At 42.1% G+C, this 15,314-nt stretch overlaps 1 protein-coding gene and 1 pseudogene across 3 annotated transcripts in view; one reads left to right on the top strand and one right to left on the bottom strand.

Moving 5' to 3' along the window:
* Setdb1 (SET domain bifurcated histone lysine methyltransferase 1) overlaps positions 1-15,314 on the top strand; it is a 36,177-nt gene that overhangs the window by 4,152 nt on the left and 16,711 nt on the right. For 2 of the 3 annotated variants that reach the window (XM_057794271.1, XM_057794272.1), the window contains 5 exons: positions 8,555-8,589; positions 10,524-10,623; positions 11,194-11,319; positions 11,482-11,683; positions 12,592-12,665. In XM_057794271.1, coding sequence (XP_057650254.1) covers positions 8,555-8,589; positions 10,524-10,623; positions 11,194-11,319; positions 11,482-11,683; positions 12,592-12,665 — 537 coding nt within the window. The remainder of the gene's footprint in view (positions 1-8,554; positions 8,590-10,523; positions 10,624-11,193; positions 11,320-11,481; positions 11,684-12,591; positions 12,666-15,314) is intronic. The other variant, XM_057794273.1, reaches the window with a different exon arrangement.
* Positions 2,614-4,789, bottom strand: LOC130889849 (60S ribosomal protein L5-like; annotated as a pseudogene).

Here is a 15,314-nt window from a genome sequence, read left to right as displayed (position 1 = left end):
CAAAATTAATTGAAGGGAAAGAGCTTATTCTGATGATTATTTCCAGATCATGGCCCATCATGGTGGAGGATTTACAGTGGCAGGAGCCTGAAGCATCTGCTCTCATTGTATCTAAAGTCTGGAGATAAAGAGGATGCCTCATGCTGCTGCTTAAGCTAGCTAACTCTCTTTCTCTCTTTATGAAGTCTAGGGAATGGTGACCACCCGCAGTGGGCAGGATCTTCCACCGCTACACAGTCAAAATAATTCCCTATTGACTTTTTACAAGTTTTGTCAATTTCCCATTAGTGGTCACAGTATATGTACACATGGGCATGTTTGAGTGTGAGTACATGTATGTATGCAGATGTTCAAGCATGAGACTTCAGAGGTCTACAGCTTTCTTCCTTCACTTTATAATGGACGCAAGGTCTCATTGGACCTGGAGCTTGCCAACTCTAGCATGTGTAGATAGCCAGCTTACAATGTATCTCTGTTTTGTGGGTACTGGGATTGCAGGTTTGGTACTGAGGATCCAAACTTCAGGACTTGTATTGTAAACACTTCATGCATTGAACCATCTCTCTACTATTATTTTGAGCTAAGATTTTACTGTATCTGGCTGGTGTGGAACTCACCATATAGAGCATACTAGCCTCAGCCTTGTAGCGATACTTCTGCTTTCTAAGTGCTATGGTTACAGACATGGCTAACACACCAAATGTATGTGTGGCTTATGACTTACCTCAGTAGGCAAATTTAGCATTTATTTGGACTCCATAGCAGTTGGTTGTTTTTTTGTTTTTTGTTTGTTTGTTTCTTAGTTGTTGTGGGGTTTGGGGGAGGTTGTTTTGTTTTTAATTTTTTTATTAAGTGTGGTAGGTTTTTTTCTTCTTGTATGGATATTTTGCCTACAGGTATGTATGTCTACCATGTCTACTGTGTGTTTGCTCAGTATCCACAGAGGCCAGAAAAGGACATAGGATCTCCTGAAACTGGAGTCTTGTTTGGTTATGAGCTTCCTTGCAGGTGCTGGGACTTGGACCCATGTCCTCCAGAAGAGCAGGCAGTTCTCCCAATTGCTGAGCCGTCCTCTCATGCTTTGTTCATTTGAGATAATCTCACTGTGTAGTCCTGACTGTCTCAGAACTTGGTATAGAGACCAGACTGTCCTCAAACTCAAAGTGAAACACCTCCCTTTGCCTCCTGATTTCTGGGATTTCTGTTATGTGAGATTTCATTAAGGTATTATTCACATAGCATAAAACATAGACATATTAACTATGTGATTTGAGTTTTAGTACATTTATATAGTAATCCAAATTTAGAAAATTTGTATCACTTCAAAATATTCATTTTACTAAGTTTCCATGGTCACCCCTAACAACCACTGATCATGCCTTCTCTATACTTTTGTCACTTATAGATAAATATAACTACAATCATGCAGTGTGTATACTGTCACTTAATGGGGGGGGGCTGAGACAAGGTTTCCCTGTAGCTTTGGTGCCTGTCCTGGAACTAGCTCTTGTAGCCCAGGCTGGCCTCGAACTCACAGAGGTTCACCTGCCTCTGCTTCCCGAGTGCTGGGATTAAAGGTGTATGCCACCATCATCCAGCCTGTCACTTAATTTTAAAAAATAAGAGTCACTTTATTGTAAAGAACATGCAAATAAAAATCATCCTGCAGCTAGATCAACACAGCCCAGACCAACAGTCTATATGTGAACTTCTGTACAGTAGAACAGCTAGCCATTCTGAAGCTGTGGGGCTTCATTTTGGATTTTGCACTTTGACTGTCAATGACTTTCTTTTGAGACAAGATATCACTAGTAGCCCTGGCTGGCCTAGAAATCAGTATGTAGGCAAGACTGGCCTCAAACTTAGAAATTTGCCTACCTCTTCCTCCTGAGTGCTGGGATTAAAGATATGGTGCCATACCTGGCTTCAATTACTCTTTTATATACTTAAGACCACACACACACACTCTCTCACACTTTCCGTTGTACTTTTGTACACTTAAGACCACATACACACACAAAACAAAACCCAAAAAGTCTGTGGCAGAGTTCAAAGTAGAAAAAGTTAGCCTTAGCCATTTGTGGTCATGCATGCCTTTAATTCCAACTCGTTAGAGGCAGGTGGCAGAGGCAGGCAGATCTCTGAGTTCAAGGCAAGCCTGGTCTACAAAGTAAGTTCCAGGACAGTCAGAGTTGCACTGAGAAACCCTGTCTCAAAAAGAAAAGAAAAGGCTAGCCTTATGCCCTTTTCTGTGTCTTTTACCTGCATTCCATTTTTCCTCATCACCCAGTGTTACCCTTTTCTGTTCTTCTTTCTACATGTTAAGTTGTATCTGTATGTACATTTGTTTACATATACGTGTGTATACATTATAGGCAAAGGTCCAAATATGTAAAAGGAATGTTTTCCTTTCTGAGATTTAGTGGCCTCACTTAATACCCATTTTAAGTCTGTCCATTTTCTTGAAAGTGTTCTGATTTCATTTTTCTTTAGAGTTGAATAATATTCTATTTACATATATATCAGATTTTCATTATTCATTCGTTGGCTTTTTTTCCTGCTTAGTCAGTAACTTTATTGTCTTATAAAAAGAAATCTTCATAGATAATTGCTTTAGCTTTCAACAGCCTGTTCCTGAGCTCTGAGGAAACTTACCCTCTTTTGAGCAACTCAGTCTTTCCTCTGGGCAACAGACATTTTGGGACAGTTTCACCTCTTCTTAAGTTCTCTCATGGGCTTCTTCTCATAGGCTGGATTCTCTTGGGTAATAGCATGAGCTTTCTTACAAATCTCCTCCATCATGTCTGGAGTGCAGTGTTCTTTATGAACTGAGAGACCTGTTTCTTGTAAGCATCTTTGTCTTCGTTAGGTAATGCCTGTAGTGTGTAATATTATGACCATGCTGTCTTCTCATGTACTTCTGCATTGAACTTGCTTTCGGAATCATACTTAGGAAATTGTTCGGTGTAGTGAGGAGAAGACAAGCCTCTATTCACAGCTCCCTTCAGGGACCCAAAGACTTTATTGCCAGTTATACTTGGGGCAAGACTTGTACCCAGATAACAAGTAAAGGCAACAGGCTAACCATCAATGCTTTTCATATTGTATTCATCTCCAGTTCCCTCCACTTGGCCTTCATAGATCTTGTCCATGCCAAACCTATTGAGAAACCTGCATGCCAGCAGCAGGCCAGTGCTATAGACTGCAGCGTCATCCATGTGCGTATGCTGTGCATGCGCAATCCCAGTGGGCATGCGTAACCTGACAGATGCATGAACTCTCATCTATATTTGGGTTGGTGTGTTGTGTTTATTGTCATTTTTGTCTTGGATCACCAATCCCTCCGTTTTCCTGAAAACATTGTGATTTTATTCTTTAGAATTGAATAATATTCCATTTACATATGTGTGCAGATTTTCATTATTCATTCCATTTTCCCCTCTTTTCTTTTTTCTTTTTTTTTTTTTCTTTTTTGGTTTTTCGAGACAGGATTTTCCTGTGTAACAGCCCTGGCTGTCCTAGAACTTGTTTTGTAGACCACACTGGCCTTGAACTCACAGAGACCAACCTGTCTCTGCCACCCAAGTGCTGGGTTTACAGACTTGTGCCACCCCCAGACTTTGTGTTTTGTTTTTCAAGACAGTGTTTCTCTTTATAACAGTCCTTGCTGTCTTTGAACTCAGTTGGTAGACCAGGCTGGCCTTGAACTCACTGAGATCCTGTTGCCTGTGCACCCTAAATGCTGGGATTAAACCACAGCCTGTCCTCACTCCCCCGCTCTTAACTGTTTCCCATACTATCTATAGTCTTTCATCTTCCCAACTTTCTTTCAACTTTCATGTTTTGTTTTGTTTTTTAATTTTTATTTTCTAATCCACTGAGTTTAATTAGAGTTGCTTATACGTGCATGAGTGTGGGGTTCTGGATCATGGGCAACTTACCAGTGGCTACAAACATCCCTGAAGAAGAATTGCTCTCCCTCCCCCGGCAGCCTTTATCTGCCAATAGTTCCTCAGGGAGGGGTGGGACCTGGTGCCCCTCCCTCATCCTTGCTGGAATGTTGACTGACTTGATCTTCTCGGTCTTGGGCAGGTGACACCAGAGCTGCTGTGAGTCCTCCCTGTGCCATCCAGAAGACAACTTTTCCCAGCATTCCTCCTTATCCTACCCCCTCTTCTGCAAGGTTGTCCTGATTTGTGGGCTTGGGGATGCTTATAGCTGTCCCAGTTAGGGCTGAACACTTAACAGTCGCTTATTCTAATTGCTTTGACCAGTTAGCAGTCTCTCCATTAACTACTGTAGAATTGTGCTACATTTGGATTCTTTCTAGTTTGGGATGTTATGAATGATGCTGCTGTGAATGTTTTTGTTTCAGTGTTTTTGTGGACATTTTAGTAAATGTATGTTTGTCTTTATTAGGCAAAATTGCCATGGTTTTTCAGAGCAGTCAGATGAATTTTCATTCTCACAAGTGCTGGGAATAGCTCAGTAGTAGAGCGCTTGACTGACATACATGACATACACAGAATTCCAGGCTCCCTGTATTTACCAGTGATTGTTGCTCACAGGGTTTGCTTTTGTTTTTTTTGTCTTTCTGGAGACTTCAGGCAGAAGGATTACTGAAATGAGTCTTTCTCTGTCCCATCAGCCACCTCTCAAATAATGACACGGAGATTTCTTATTAATTATGAAAACTCTGCCTTAGCTTAGGCTTGTTTCTAACTAGCTCTTACAACTTAACTCATTTCTATTCATTTATACTGCCATGTGACTTTTACCTCTCCTGCATCCTGCTTCCTCTGCATCCAGCTGGCGATTCCCCCTTTCTTCTTCTCAGAGCTCTCTCTGTCCTCAAGTCCCACCTATACCTCCTGCCTAGCTATTGGGCATTTAGCTTTTTATTAAACCCATCACAGTAACATACCGTTACTTAATATAGTCAAATATCTCGCAACAGATTACTATGAATTAACTTGGACGACATAGTTTCAGGATAACCTTGGTGGCAAAGTGAGGTCATCTCAAAAGCAGAGACAAAAGTCGAAAAGTCTACTATTGCCTAGAATATAGAAATAACTCTATAATATAACAAGGGAAATAATTTTAATATTTTGGAGGCTGAATATCTCAGCACTTGGCAAGCAGAGGTAGGTGAATCTCTGAGTTTAAAGACAGTTTAGCTGAAGAGATGGCTCAGCAGTTAAGAGCACTGGCTGCTCTTCCAGAGTTCCTGAGTTCAGTTCCCATCAACCACATGGTGGTGGCTCATAACCATCTAAAAGTGGGATCTGATGCCCTCTTCTGTCATAAAGACGTACATACAGATACAGCACTCATATATATTAAATAAATGAATAAATAAATAAATCTTTAGCTGGGCGGTGGTGGTGCATGCCTTTAATCCCAGCACCTGGGAGGCAGGTGGATATTTCTAAGTCCCAGGCCAGCCTCGTTTACAAGAGAAGTTCCAGGACAGCTAGGACTGTTCCACAGAGATGCCCTGTCTTGAGAGAGAGAAAAATAAAAAAAGACTGCCTAGTCTGCATAGCAAGTTCTAGGCCAGCCAGCCCAACAAACTGAGACCCTGTCTCAAAAGTGGAGAAGGGCAAAGGCTTTTAATGGATTCTTTGGAGTTGTTTTTATTTATTTATTTTTTGGTTTTTTGAGACAGGGTTTCTCTGTGTATCTCTGGCTGTCCTGGAACTCACTCTGTAGATCAGGCTGGCCTCAAACTCACAGAGATCCACCTGCCTCTGCCTCCCTGAGTGTTGAAATTAAGGGTGTGTGCCACCACAGCCCAGCTTGATGTTGGTTTTATTTGTTGTGGGGGTTGCTTGTTTCGAGACAGGGTGTTTTGTAACCCAAGCAGGCCTAGAACTTAATGTGTAGCTAAACATGACTTTAAATTCCTGATCTTTTTGCCTCTCTATTAAACCTGAGGTTACACATGTGTGCCATAGCATCTGGTTTTCCTAGATTTGTCAATGGTAATAAATACATGAGAAGATTTCTCAGCATCACTCATCATGGGTGACATGTAAATCAAAACCACTTTTTAACTGTATTACGTGCCTGTAAAACCAGCACTCAGGAAGCAATGCAATAAAGATTGTAGGGTCTAGGGCAGCTTCCACTTACGTACTAAATACCAGGCCAGCCTGGTGTTGTTTGACTCTCTTGTTAGACTTTCTTTGGATTTCCAGTCCCCAAATAATGACACAGAGACTTACTAATTATGAATAGTTGGTCTTTAGCTTAGGCTTGTTCCTAACTAGCTCTTATAACTTAAATTAACCTGTTTCTATTAATCTGCACTTGCCACATGACTCTTTACCTCTCCTCCAGTTTGTATGTTTGACTCCCTCCAGGTCTTGGTGGCATTTCCTGTCCACCTAAGTTCTAACCCTGAGTTCCTTTCCCTCCCTGGAAGTCCTGCCTATTCTTTCCTGCCTAGCTATTAGCCATTCAGCTCTTTAGTAAATCAATCATAGTAACACGTCTTCACACAGTATGAACAAATATCCTACAGCAGCCTGGGCTACATGAAGCCTCACTCTCAAAAAACAAAAAAAGCATACAAACATTTATTTTAGCATAATTCATGGTTGCTAAAAAGTAGAAGCAGGTGAGTTGAGGAATGGGTAAACTGAATACAAGGTATCTGCTTACAGTGAGGTGCTATTCAGCTATGAAATTGTACTGACATGTTCTACAAGAGAGGGACCTGTGTAGACCACAGGTGTTATATGACTCATTTATATTAAATGTCTAAAACAGGCAAATCCATGGAGACAGACTATAGATTTCTGGTTGCCTGGGGCTGGGGAAGTGGAGGAAAGGAATGATGGGTAATGAGCATGAAGTTTCCTTTTGGACTGATGAGAATGTTTTGAAAGTAAGTACAGCATGATAGTGTCTCAGTCTAATCAATGGACTAAAATTCACTGAATTACATGCACATGGTGTGGTGGCGCACACCCTTAATTCCTGCACTTGGGAGGCAGAGGCAGGTGGATCTCTGTGAGTTTGAGGACAGCCAGGGCTACACAGACAAAACCTGTCTCAAAAAAAGAAAAGAAAGAAAAATTCAAATAGATGATGAATACCTTAAGTGTTGTAGACCCCCACCTGCCTCTGTGCTTCATCTAGAGGGAAGCATTGGCAGGAGCTTACTGCTTTTCTCTCTAGACTCCTTTCACTACCCTGTCTCCTACTGGGAATTGAGCCCAGGGACTCATCATCTATATTACCAGAAAATGTGGCCCCACCCGCTGTATACTTATTTGTTTGGTTAGTTTGGGGGTTTAAAAGTGGGTTTTGCCTTTTAGAGATTTATTTTTATTCTTTTTAACTATGTGTTAAAAAATGTGTCTGTCTATGTGTATATGAGTATATGAATATGAGTATAACCGGACGCAGCTCAGGAAAGGTCACCGGATCTGAGATGTGGTGATAAGTGGTTGTAACTGCTGATGTGGGTGCTACGGTCCAAACTGGGTACTCTGAAAGAGAATTGTTCCCTTTAATCACAGAGTCCGCTCTTTAGTCCTAGACTTTTGGTTTTTTTGTTTGGTTTGTTTTTTTTATTCATATGTGTTCTTGGTTGGTGTGTAACTCACCGTGTAAACTGGCCTGGCCTAAATACTCCATTATCTTTCTGTCTTACCTCTCTTTATTTTGAGACAGGGTCTGAATTGCCCAGGCTGGTTTAGTTCTTATCTTGTAGCCACAGCAGCCTCTCATGATCTTGCCTCAGTCTCTCAAGTAGCTGAGTTCATAGGTTTTGACACCAGGCCCTGCTTTCCTTCAATATCTTCATATATTTATTTACTTAGAACATTCTGTTTTCCTTATTGGTGCTGGGGATTGAACCCAGGGCCTTACCCATGCTATGCAAGTACTCTGCCAATGAGCTACTTCCCCAGACTTGTTTTGTTTTATTGAAATAGGATCCCTCTGTGTAGCATTGGCTGTCCTGGAACTCCCTCTGTAAATCAGCCTGGCCTTGAACTCATAGAGCTTCCCCTACCTCTGCTGGGATTAAAGATGTTCTCCACAGCCGGGCAGCAGTGGCACTTGTCTTTAATCCCAGCACTCAGGAGGCAGAAACAGGTAGATCTCTATGAGTTCAAGGCCAGCCTGGTCTAAACAGCAAGTTCAGGATAGGCTTCAAAGCTACAGAGAAACCCTTTCTCAAAAAACTAAAAAAGAAAGAAAAAATGTTCTCCACCACCACTCAGCCATCCCAGACTTTTAAATTGCTTTTATCAATAATGTTTTTCTACTTATGATTTGAGTTCATTCAGTTCTTGTTTCATTGAAAATTCCAGTACTGCCAAATGGTGGTGGCGCACGCCTTTAATCCCAGCACTCAGGAGGCAGAGACAGACAGAGCTCTGTGAATTTGAGGCCAGCCTGGTCTAGAGAGCGAGTTCTGGGACAGGCTCCAAAGCTACAGAGAAACTTTGTCTTGAAAAACCAAAAAAAAAAAAAAGAAAAAAGAAAATTCTGGTACCTATATCTGTATACTCATTAAAGTTCCTTTCTTCCATAGGTGATGCTGGAAGCAGAACTCCAAAAGACCAGAAGGTTAGTTGGGTTGGTTATAGGAAGTTAAGACACATGAAATTGGCCGGGAGGAATGTCTCAGTGGTTAAAGATAGCATATTGCTCTTGCAGAGGACTTGAGTTCAGTCCCAGCACCATGTTGAGAGGCTTCCAGCTGTCTGTACCTTAACTACAAGGGAGTCAGTGCCCTTTTCTGGTATACAGGCACCTATATACAAGTGGCATTCACTTACAGAGACAAACAGACATAAAACCCAATTAAAGCCAGGCCTAGTAGGACATACTTTTAATCATAGCACTGGGGTGGCAAGAGGCAGGTGGATCTCTGTTCAAGGCCAACTTGGTCTACATAGTGAATTCCAGACTGTGTAGAAATACCCTGTCTCAAAAAACCAAAATAGTAGTAACTAAAAACAGTAAATTTTTCTGAGTATAGTAGCCCATACACCTTTAATCTCTGCTCTGGGACGGCAGAGGCAGGCGGAGAGGTAGATCTCAATGGATTTGAGGCCAGCCTGATCTACATAAAGAATTCCAGACTTGTTAGAGTTATAAAAGTGAGCCTCTGTCTCAAAAACTTTACTAGTAGTAGTAGTAATAATAGCAAGAACAATAATAAACCATAACTCTGTTTAAGAACACTCACTACACCAGACAGTGGTGACGCACACCTTTAATCCCAACACTAGGGAGGCAGAGGTAGCTGGATCTCTGTGAGCTCAAGGCCAACCTGGTCTACAGGGTGGGTTCTAGGACAGCCAGAGCTACATGGAGAGACCCTGTCTCAACCAAAAATAACAACAAACAAACAAAAACCACTCACTGCTCTTGCAAAGGACCTAGGTTCACTATTCATCACTCCCATGATCCCGTTTTTTTGTTGTTGTTTTGTTTTTTTGTTTTTCTGGAACTAGCTCTTGTAGAGCAGGCTGGCCGCAAAAATCCACCTGTCTCTGGCTCCTGAGTGTTGGGATTAAAGGTGTGCACCACCACCACCCAGCTCCCATGATCTCTTATATGACTATCCATCACTCCAGTTCCAGGGGATCTAATGTCCTGACTTCAGCAAGCATATGTAGTACACATAAATACAGGCAAAACTCTGTACACATAAATAAATCTAAAACAAGTTTTTAAAAATTATCTTAAAAAATTCATAGTTACTTGTTTAAAAGAATATATATGAACTCATAGGCTGTAAACGTTGGTCATCTGGTATAGTACTTGCCCTAGCATGCAGGAAGCCTTGGTTCAGTTCCAGTACTACACCATCAGATTTGTGGTACCTGCCTATAATCCCAGCACTTGGGAGATGGAGTCAGGAAGACCAGAAGTTCAAGGTCATCCTCAGCTACCTAGTAAATTCTTGGCAGGCCTGGAATATAGACGACCCTTTCTTTTTTGTCTATTTTTTTGTTGGTTTTTTTGTTGTTTTGACACAGGATTTCTCAGTGTAGCCCTGGCTGTCCTGAAACTGAATCTATAGATCAGGCTGGACTTAGACTAAGAAATACCTGCTTCTGCCTTCCTAGTGCTGGCGTTAAAGGTGTGCGCCATTACCACCTGGCTCAGGTGACCCTATTTAAAAGAAAAAAATAGAAGTAGCTTTTGAAACTAGGAATAATTTTGGCCTGTACATATAGTCCGTTTAGTTTCAATGTATCTATGATGTAGTAAGCCCCCATGTAGATATTGCAAGAATGCAGAAAAATTGACAAGTTGCCTCTCCCTACACCTCCAAATATAATTGAATCTGTATTGATTGTTGAAGACAAGTCTTCATAGTCAGTATTCTTTTTCCTGTTTTACTTTATTTTATTTATTTGCAGCACTAGGTATGTGAAGCAAGGGTCCCTGGACATGTTAAGCAAGTTCTGTCTCACTAAGTCCCTGGCTTTCTCATTGTGTCTTAACTCCTGATAACTGCATCCCTGAACCCTTCTGTTTTTCTATAGCTCCGTGAAGCTATGGCTGCCTTAAGAAAATCAGCTCAAGATGTCCAAAAGTTCATGGATGCTGTCAACAAGAAAAGCAGTTCCCAGGATCTGCACAAAGGTTGGTGTTGAGGAGTAGCTACAGAGATGAGAGGTGTCCACAGTCAGCCTGAGCTTGTTTGATGTGGTGGCTCAGGCTGGTAACTGTTGTTACTGTTGCTGTTAGTAAGGACGTGCTGGTAGGGTGTGCCGAAGGATACCTTTAGGTATGAACGTGGGGATGTTCTGTATTCAGTGTTCTGTTTCTCCTGTTAGCATAAACAGGTGAGTTGTCTTGTGTCGCTGCCTCTGTCCAAGGGTTCAGCAAAAGTGTCTAAGGTCGCAGGGTACTAGTTTCCTTTATTTCCTGTGCTACGCTCTTGTGATGGTGTCTTCTGTATCCCAGGCTAGACTTGAGCTTCATATTTTGCTGAGGATGACCTTAAACTTCTGATTCTCCTACCTTCCCTACCTGAATACTTGGGATTTTAGGCATGAAATACTATGTTGGGTATATGTCATAGTTAGATTGAAATTCAGGGCTTTGTGCGTGCTAGGTAAGCTGCATCCCCATCCTACCGTACTGCCCTCTTGACCTTTCCTTTCTCTAACCTATGACGTCACTCTTTATAACAACTCTGTGTGTCCGTAGGAACCTTGGGTCAGATGTCTGGAGAACTGAGCAAAGATGGGGACCTGATAGTCAACATGCGGATTCTGGGCAAGAAAAGGACCAAGACATGGCACAAAGGCACCCTTATTGCCATCCAGACTGTTGGTATGTTCAAGCTAGAGGAAGGACTAAGGAAAGGTCTCCTGCAGGTCTCCATTGCGGATTCTTTCCCCAAAGCCTTTCCTTTCAACTCCTCCATTGCACCCAGGACTTAGAGTTGTGTTGTTGTCGTTTGTTTTGTTTTAATTTTGTTTGTCTTATACCCAGGGCTAGGAAAGAAATACAAAGTGAAGTTTGACAACAAAGGGAAGAGTCTGCTGTCTGGCAACCATATTGCCTACGATTACCACCCTCCTGCCGACAAGCTGTTCGTGGGCAGTCGAGTGGTGGCCAAATACAAAGACGGAAATCAGGTCTGGCTTTATGCTGGCATTGTAGCTGAGACCCCCAACGTCAAGAACAAGCTCAGGTACCTGGGCGGGTTTGTAGATTGTAGGGGAGCTGGGAGCACAGCACCCCACTATTCATACCATGGGCAAGATTTCACTGCCAGCTTTTGTGTTTTCATCCTTTGTAATCAGAAACCCTTCCTCTCTTTTTCCATGTCATATATTTTCTTTTTTTCATTTTTCTTTTTATTTTTTATTTTTTTTGTTTTTGTTGTGGCTGTTTCTTCTTGTTTTTTGTTTTTGTTTTTGAGTCAGATTTTCTCTGTAGATTTGGAGCCTGTCCTGGAATTAGTTCTTGTAGACCCGGCTGGCCTTGAATTTACAGACAGCCACCTGCCTCTGCCTCCCAAATTCTGGGATTAAAGGCGTGTGCTACCACCTCCTGGCGCACGCTCTCTCTCTCTTTCTCTCTCTCTCTCTTTCTCTCTCTCTCTCTCTCTCTCTCTCTCTCTCTCTCTCTCTCTCTCTGTCTCTCTGTCTCTGTCTCTCTCTCTGTCTCTCTCTCTTTTTCTCTCTTTCTTTCTTTTTTTAAAGACATCTCTGTGCATAGCTCAGACTGCCATCACACTTCTTATGTATCCTAGATTGTTCTCAAATTCACAAGCCTCCCTGCTACTGTCTCTTGAGTGCTGGTATTGGAAAAAATGTATCATGCAATCCTGGCTGACCTGTAACTCTCTATTCAGACAAAGTGTCCTGGAATTTAGAAGGATCCTCTTTCCTCTACCTCCTGAGTGCTGAGATTAAGTGTTTGCCACCATGCCCAGAAGAAAGAAATATTTCAGAAAAGGGGGAGGTGGTTGATATAAGGGAAAATCTATGGGTAGAAATAAAAACAGACTGGAAGGTTTGTGATTCAGAGAATAGATAATATTATAAAATATTCTATAACCCCCACATCTTTTTGTCGTTTCCATTTCCCCTGCAGATTTCTGATTTTCTTTGATGATGGTTATGCCTCCTATGTCACTCAGTCAGAACTGTATCCCATTTGTCGACCACGTAAGTGTTCCTGTACTCTTCCTCAACTCTGATTTTCTCTTCTACTTTTTCTTTCTTAAAATGGTCAGTTGAAAAGTCTGAATTTTGTTTTGGTGTTGCAGTTTGTTTGCAGATACAGCATTGTTGGTTAACTTATATAGCCCGTTATAGCCAGAGTGGGCACTAGAAGATTCTGGCTTCCATTAGCATCTGATAGATGTGCTTTGATTTCATTTCTAAGGTATTAGGTTTAAAGAAGGCTGCTGTCGTGTTTCATATTTCTGTTAGTGTTGTCTACATGGTGTTTCATGTTAAAGCTGTGTGCACACACGCACATGTGCACAGGCCAGAGGGCAAATTTGGGTATTACTCCTAAGGTGCTGTTTCCTTCTTTGGTTGTCTTGTTAATGTCTTATTTTATTTGTTTGAGTGTTTTGCTTGCATATATTTGACCACGTGCATTTGAATCCTCTGGGACTGGAGTTAGAACTGGTTCTTAGCTGTCAGAGGAGTGCTAGAAATTGAATTGTCACTGGCATCAAGTGCACATGCCCATGGCGTGTTTTTTTTGTATATCCTAGGGGTTAAACTCAGATCTTCATGGTTGTGAATTGGGCACATTACCAACTGTGCTATCTCCCCAGCCTTTATAACTTTATTTTGCTTATTTTTTGAGGCAGGGTTTCTCTGTGTAGTTCTGACTGTCCTAGAACTGTCTATCATAGACCAGGTGCCCTGAGCGTACAGCAATCCACTTGCCTCTAGCTTCCACACTTTACTTATTTTTAATCTCTCTGTGCAGTGCCTGTGACTCATCCATTGAGGCCAGGTGTGAGGACGTCTGATGTCTTCTGTTACTCTTTCCCTTATTGTCTTGAAATACGATCTCTCACTGAAACAGAAACCATTTTGGCTAGGCTGGCTGGCCAGAGAGCTCCCATACCTACTCCCTAATGCTGGAGTTCCAGGCTGCCATGGCTTTTTCACATAGGTGTTAAGGTGAAGAATACATTTCTGATAATCATTCTTAGCATGGAAATAAGCATATTCCAGAGTCTTTGTTTTTGAGTTTTAAACTTTATGTTTGCATGTTCACGTGTGTTTGGGCATGTCTGTAGGCCAAAGTTGGTGTTGGATGCCTTCCACAGTTGCTGTCTACTTTGCTTATTATTTATTGAGGCATGGTTATTGGCTAAACTTGCCAATTCCAGCTAGCAGGTTGCTTTGAGGATATCCTGTTTCTGCCCAAATGTTAGGATTATAGGCAGTCACCACACCAGCTCAGCTTTTACATGGATTCTGTGAATCTGAACTCTGATCATCGTATTTGCATGGCAAGTGCTCTACCTGCCGAGCTCTGTCTCCTGGAGTCCAACTGCCTTTGAAATCCCTGTATAGCCAAGGCTTTTCTCGAACTTCTAATCCTACTGCCTCCATCTCCCACATGCTGGGATTATAGGTTCATGCCACCATTTATGGCTATATTTTGTGTTTGTATTTGTGTGTGTGTGTGTATTTGTGCACATGTGTGTGCACGCACACGCATGCCAGAAGTTCATGTTGGATTTCTTATTACATTGTTTTCCACCTTACGTTTTGAGACAGGATGTCCCACTGAACTCGTGACCAGTTGGCTAGGTTAACCTGAATAGCTGGCTGGCTGGCTTGTGGGTAGGTAGGCCATCATATTCTTTGACTCTTCCCCCAGCAGTACTAGGGTTGCAGGTGTGTGCTATGGCACCTAGTCTGTTGATGGAGGTTTCTGTTCCCGCCTGGTCCCACAGCTGTTCAGTCCCAAAGAAACACACAGAGGTCCGCATTAATTATAAACTGGTTGGCCTATTAGCTCAGACTTCTTATAACTCTTATAACTTACATTAGCCCATAATTCTTGTCTGGTTAGCCACGTGGCTTGGTACCTTTTATCAGCGAGGCAGTCTAATCTTGCTTCCTCTGTGTCTGGATGACGACTGGAAACTGACTCTTCTTTCCTCTTCCCTGAATTCTCCTGTTCCGTTGCCCTGCCTCTACTTCCTGCCTGGTCACCCCACCTCTACTTCCTGCCTGGCTACTGGCCAATCATCATTTTATTCATACAATATAAGTGACAGGGTACAAGACCATTGTCCCACAGCACTAGTCTATGTAGGTGCTGGGTGTCTGAGTCAGGCTGGAGGATGGCTCAGTTAAGAATATACTTGATGCTCTAGCACAACTGTCTAATTCCAGTCCCAGGAGACCCAATGCCCTCTTCTGACCTTTTTGGGGACTGCACATATATGATGCAGAGAAATGCATGCGGGCAAAGCACTCATACCTAAAATAAAAAGAGCAAATCTTTAAAAGAAGTAAGATTTTAGGAGAATAAAACGGAGCTGGTAGGATGTGCTGTAGCTTAGTGGTGGAGAGCTCCTCCTTTGCATCTGGAAGGCTCTAGGCTTGATTACCAACACTGATTAGCAAAAACAAAGATAGTGATGTGTTGAGACCCTGCCTCAGAAAAGAGGGAAGGACTGACGGTTTATTTCATAGTAGTTTACATCAGCCAGCCAGTGGGAAGCTCCAGAAAGTGCAACGTTTATTAGGGTTTTTTTTGTTGTTGTTTGTTTGTTTGTTTGTTTGTTTTTTGGTTTTTCGAGACAGGGTTTCTCTAACGTTTATTTGTTTTAT

This window comes from Chionomys nivalis, chromosome 18, assembly GCF_950005125.1.
Source record: "Chionomys nivalis chromosome 18, mChiNiv1.1, whole genome shotgun sequence".
NCBI classification, from domain to species: domain Eukaryota; kingdom Metazoa; phylum Chordata; class Mammalia; order Rodentia; family Cricetidae; genus Chionomys; species Chionomys nivalis.
Note: the sequence above shows the minus strand (reverse complement) of the source record. Positions and strands in the feature narration are given on the sequence as shown.